Source organism: Cryptomeria japonica, unplaced genomic scaffold, assembly GCF_030272615.1.
Source record: "Cryptomeria japonica unplaced genomic scaffold, Sugi_1.0 HiC_scaffold_1628, whole genome shotgun sequence".
Taxonomy (NCBI): Eukaryota; Viridiplantae; Streptophyta; class Pinopsida; order Cupressales; family Cupressaceae; genus Cryptomeria; species Cryptomeria japonica.
The window spans coordinates 22,212-28,526 of record NW_026729968.1 but is presented as its reverse complement, the minus strand read 5'-3'; the positions used below and the strand labels follow the sequence as shown (position 1 = coordinate 28,526).

Sequence of the window (6,315 nt, the reverse complement as noted above, 5' to 3'; positions counted from 1 at the left end):
GATATGAAGACTTATTTTTATATATTGTAAAGTTATTTTGTTATTTATTTTAATTTTTGGTCTAATTTTAAAAAAAAAAAGAGGCTCGAACCATTACATAACAACTAAAGTGAGGAAATCTAGGATCTCATGAGGAGTGAGAGCCCCAAACTAGAGAACCAACTAACAAAAAGGAACAAAACCCAACTAACAACTAGAGCCAAACACCAAAAAAGAAAATGAAGACTACTCAAAATAAATTAAAAAAACAATAGATACACACCCCCACTATAGATACAATCCAATGGTCTACCTAGTGGGGGTCTTCTCAAATTTTTATTTGACTCATCACTTTCACTTTTGCAAAGGAGAGCCTCTTGTTCAAACCTTTTCCTGAGGAAACAACATGGGACTCTAGCATAGCTTTCACCCTCAACACTGAAGGCTCCATCATTGTAGTAGGGGATGAATCCACATGCCATTTCTTTTTAGCATGCCTTTTGTCAATTTCCTCCTGAATAGCCTAGAGATTTGCAGAGTTCTTCATTGACATTTTGTTGTTTAGGGTCATCATCTCATTCATCTTTTGTTTGACGATCACTTGGTTGTCCCAAAGCTCTTCAATAGCCTTCATCATCTCCCTCCTATTATCCTTCTCGTCCATTCTCTTGTTGAGTCCCGTGAATTCCTCTTCCAGCCCTTCCCACTTCTCAAGTTTATCCACCAAATCATTTGTTGCCACCCAATCTCTCTTATCCTTTTCATCCACTACCCAACTGGAAGCTCTTATGTCATGCTTAGTGAGGGCCTCAAGCCTATTAATTTTCTTCTTATCACATTGAGTTAGCCTAGAAGCCAAAAAAATATGGCTTCCTATTTTTCATAGGCATCATGAAGCTCGTTTATTTTATCAACAAAGGCCCAAAAATCCCATTTCCTTGGGGATTTATTAGGGAAGGGGGGAGGGGAGCTAAAAGAGGGGGTAGAAGGGGTAGAAGAATTTCTAGAAGGCTTGTCTAGAGTCGATTCTGACCAAGTAGACTAGGAGGAAACTTAATCCTAAAAAATATTCTCCTCTACCTCTAGCTCTTCAACAATGCATTCAATAAGGAGATGGATTGGGGGGTTCTTTTTTTTAGCCGATCTACTATGGTAAACTTTGGTAAGGGTCCCTTCTGGTTTATGTTTTAATAATGATTATTTTTTAATTATTAAATAAAATTATTTTAAAGTGAATAAAATAATTGAAGACATGTATGGGGTGAGTGTTGTGTGCTTGTTAACAAAAAAAAAAAAAATTGTTAAATTAAACAATTAAATAGTCAGCCAATGAAAATAATATATCATAAATTATTTTACCAAAGTGTTTTTTATTTATTTATAAAGGGGAGAAAAATTCAAGAATGGTTTTTATTTACTTAATATTTTTTCTTCATTTAAAATTGTTTTAGTTCTATTTGATTATATTTTTTGTTTCATTTTTATTTAATGATCAATTATAATTTGTATGTAAATTTTTATTTTACTTTTTAAAGAATTACCCTTTGTTATTTTTGTAATATTATTGTTTAATTTTATTTTAAAAAGTGCCATACTTAATATAAAATTAATTTAATTCACTTAAAAGTTATTTAAAAAAAAACAAAACCAAATTTTCAATATTTATTATTTAACAAACTCACACCATTGCACTCAATTCTCTATCGTACTTACGTCTCTCAACCAAATAAAAATAACATCTAGATATCTTAAAGACATCTGTCTAAAAGATACTAAGAGATATCTATCTCATGACACTATATTAAAAATTGTTATGGAGAATAGATAGGTGCATCAAGACTCTCATGTCTTTTAGATAGAGGTATTTAAGATATCTATGCTAGTTTACTTGGTAATATATAATATGTCATCAATAAGTATGAATTTAAATTTATCACATTTTGAAATTTTCTTAATTTCATTAAAAGTAGTTGAATAATCATAATGACTATCAAGAATTATTTAAAAAAAAATTAACCGTCAAAAAATATCAACAACAACAAATATTTATAAATTTAATAATTTTCTCACATTTGTACAATCCACTAATTATGTTATGACATCACTATTAGAATTAGATTTTTATCTTTTTATTTATATTATAATATTATTTTAATAATAATACATTTAATTTAATTGACATAGTACATTATATTAATAAAATGTTTTTTATTATATTAGTAGAGAGAGAGAGCTTTGAACCCTACAAAATAGAAAAATTAGAGAGTAGCATTATATAATTTGGCATCAAATAGCCAGAGCAAGAAAACCACATCAACCTCTCTTAGAAGTAATAAAAAATCATCATGTCCACACAACTAAACATATTGTTTTGATCAAGCCAACATCTATCTAAAGTATAACTACAAATAACTAAACATAAAGAGTCCATAAACTTTGTAGAGTAGATAGTTTTAATAAAAGTCTGAAGTATACGACACACGAGCATGTTCATAAGAGCTTCATTATAACACCTACTCCTAACTATACTAGATATCATCAAAAGAAAAAAGAAAAAAATAAATTTCTTAATCTTCCCTAATGAAGTTCTAGTTTCTCTCTAGTCTTTGCACTTGTTCATTCTAGATCTACAAGGGAATTGTCTCCTCATTCTTGTCTTCCTCATCTAGCTTGCCTTGTTTTGACGACTTCCTAACTTTCTTTTTCACCCTACTTTGTCTAGAAACAAATACCATAGCAACTTTCCTCATAATGCTATCAATGATGGCACATAGAGAGCTTAAGGAGTTGCTCGTTTGATGATATCCTTGCATGTATGCTTTGATTTTTGCTTCAAGATTCATCACCCTAACTTGTAGTTCAATTATCTATCTATGCAACTTCCTAGTGTTGCTCTTCTTTACACTAGAGGGTGAATGCTAAGAGAAGGGAACCATATCAATGTCATCTAGAGAGTTATGGACCAAGGAAACTGGTTCAAAATCCTCCCTATTCTCCGATGATTCACTCTCCACTGCCATTTCCTCCTTGTAGTGTTCCTCCTATTCTTCCTCTTCCACATGAAACTCTTCATCATCAATTTCCTCGTTAGAGGAAGCTTCATCCTCTTTTGGGTTAAATTCCTTGACAAATTCATGAGTGTTTGCTTAGATTCAATCTTAACCCTTATATTAATAAAATGTTGATATTATTACTGCATAACTTAACCTAGATACCAATGCAACGAGAATAGCTTATCTATTTATTACTAACCATTTATGTGCTATAAATTTAAATAGCTAAGGTTTATATTTATTTTAATTATTGTAGACATGCATAGTCATTATCCAAAAATATCAATTTTCTACTATTTTTTTTTACTAAAAGATTTTAAATCTTACTATAGACTTCACAAGAATTAAAAAAATCAAAATAGGTCCATCAATGTTATATAGTTGGAATTCATAGAGAATTGCCTTAGTTGTCTGTAGATATGAACATGTGGAATTAGAGGACTCAAAATAACAAAGCTATATTGAGATGTTAAAGAGCATGTTAGGATCTTATGATATTTCACTACAATTTTGTAAATGACAAGTGGGCTCAAAGAATTGGCCCACCTCATCATAAGGGCTCTCATATATAGTGAAAAGTTTCACTATCATAAACAAAGGTTATAGAGTCAGGACAATTTGGGGTAGAACATTTGAAATTTATTGTGTTCACATTTATCTTTTTGCTCACTTCTGCATTTATTTCTATGTACTTCACTATAGATCTAGTAATGGGTAATCTAATGTTGTATCAAAAATTTAGATTTGTATACTATGAAGTGCTAATATATGTAATAGTTTGTCAGTAGTGTTTTTGGAAAGCAGATGTGTTTCTTTGAATTTTAAAAAATAATTTGCTATACTAGATCCATTCTTTGTTTGAATAGTTTTGTATTAAAGTTATTTGTTTCACATTTAAATTTTATTCATAATGACTGTATATTTATTCTAAATAAGAGTTTTAAAATGATCTCTAAATTTAGAAGGATGAAAGTTGAAATAAAAAACAATACAAAATGGGACCAACAATCACTACAAGATAAAAAGAAAGAACTTGTCACTTTGTCAATGAGCAAGTCTATTCAATATTTCTTAACTTAATCTAAATTGCCATTTGCAATAATTTTCTATTTATTAAATAGTATTTTATTCGTTTGTAAATAATTAATTTTAATAATTGAATATCATATTCCACATATTAGTTTTTATGATGTTATTAATATGTTCAACAAAACTTAACTTTGATAAATGAAAATATATTCGAACTACAATTATCTTATTGATTGATAAGTTTTGATAAAAAAATCTTTTCCTTTGAATTAAAAAAATATAGTATAGAAACACTAACTTCAAACGAAAAGTAAAAATTAAAATAGAAAGGATTGTGCACTAGCCACTAAACCAAAGGAAGAAAAAACTAATTTACAGCATAAGACTTTACTCTTGACCATGCAATTTTTAGTTATGCTGAATTTGGTTGTAGATTGAATTGGTCAATCACACATATACGAAAACCAGAATGAACAGTTGGGAGTCACAAGACTCATTAAAGAAACAAAATTAAATAAATTTTGATTATTGATTCAATTTGTACTATTTCCCCTCCCCCCCTGGGATGTTTCAACAACTCCATTTATAAGGGCCCGAAATGAAGCAGAGAGACCTACAATAAAGTGGGTGATGACCCGGCTTCGCTCAAAACATTTAACCAATAACCAATAAAGCAATCTGAATCATCACCGTTACTCTGCAACTCTAAATTTTTGAGTAAATGGGGATCTATGTTTGCACCATCTATATTTTTTAGCAAATGGGGATCTGTGTCGGCACCATTCATGCAGCTCATGAAATCATCTTCTGGTTAGTCTGACGTGATAAAATGATCTTCCCCATTTGAGCTATCCTCCCACAATACCTTATATGTGCTTCTTTCGGTTGCATAATCCTGGTTTTCAACAATAATTGTGTCATCTTCAATATCTAGTGGCTGCTGATTATACAGAAGTGGCTTATCAAAGGAATTTATACAACTGAATTCAAGCCGATCTAAAGTTGAACTTGAACCCTCATTCACAACCTCACTATCTATACTATTTATAGATGAAAAGATTCCAATCAACATGTTGTATGAATCATACAATGTCTGGGAAGAATTCGAGATTCTGGTGGGCGAATAAACCATATCTTTTGCTTGAATTAGACCTAAATTGCCCTCGTCCATTGATGGACTTTTCTCACACTATTCATCGTAATCAAACCCTTTGCTGGGCGACTTTGAATGATATGTTACCGAGTCGGTACCCATTCTTGAAACCCACTTCTTTAAATGAGGATTCCACACGTTCTTTACCTCATTATCTGTTCTTCCAGGTAGCCGTGAAGCAATGGCAGACCACCTGTATTATACACATGAAGACAATTCAATAATACCACCCAAGGATATCGTAAAACAAACAAATCAATAAGAAAAGATAATGAGAACGGTGAACAAACTTGTTGTCCAGAAGTTGATGAAGCTTAATAATAGTCTCTTCCTCTTCAGAAGTGAAATTCCCATGTCTAATTTCTGGTCTGTGGTAATTAACCCACCTTAGACGATAGCTTTTACCGTATCTTAACAGTCCTGCCATCACCAGAGAAGAATACTTATCGGTTTCAGACTCCAAAAAGAAAAAGAAATATGTGGAGTAAAAATTGAAAAAATGTGTAGAATTGAAAAACCTGCTTGCTTAGGCAGTGCACGCCAGTTCTGATGGCCATTCATGAGAATGAAACCTGCTTGTTAAGATGAAGAACAACGGACATCATTGCCTTCCCTCCAAAACTGTGTCTCTTCAGTTTCCGGTGTAGTTGGAAGCTTATTTAAAGCTGTTGTTGGATCATTGTAAAATGTAATCTGTTGATATAATAAAAGACCTCTGCGCTCAGTGTGGATGTAGGCTAAGTTTGCCGAACCATGATAAAATCTGGTGTTTAGTCTTTGTGTTCTGTTTTTCATCCTTTTTGTTTCTGCAAACTGTATTTGTTTATCTTCTATCTTTTACAATTGGTATCAGAGCTGGGTGCACAGCTGTTTGGAAATTTGGTAATTGAATTTCCTGAAGATGGAGGATTTGAAGGTGCAGAAATTTTCCGGAAAGAATTTTGGGATAAGGAAGATTCAGATGCAATCTTTGCTGATCAAGCAAGACCTTAAACTTGCACTCGAAGGAAAATCAAAGAAGCCTTCTACCATGAAAGATGAAGATTGGGAGACTCTTGATGAAAAAGTCAAGGCAACAATTTTTCTTTCGCTGAATGAAAA

At 31.7% G+C, this 6,315-nt stretch overlaps 1 protein-coding gene across 1 annotated transcript; it reads right to left on the bottom strand.

The window, feature by feature from the left end:
- Positions 1-5,250: 5,250 nt before the first annotated feature.
- Positions 5,251-6,009, bottom strand: LOC131046308 (transcription factor MYB10-like). The gene is made up of 4 exons (XM_057980015.2): positions 5,928-6,009; positions 5,733-5,786; positions 5,505-5,634; positions 5,251-5,407 (listed from the first exon to the last, which is right to left on the bottom strand). Exons 1-4 carry the CDS (start codon positions 6,007-6,009, stop codon positions 5,251-5,253), a joined length of 423 nt encoding a protein of 140 aa, XP_057835998.2.
- Between the last annotated feature and the right edge of the window lie 306 nt (positions 6,010-6,315).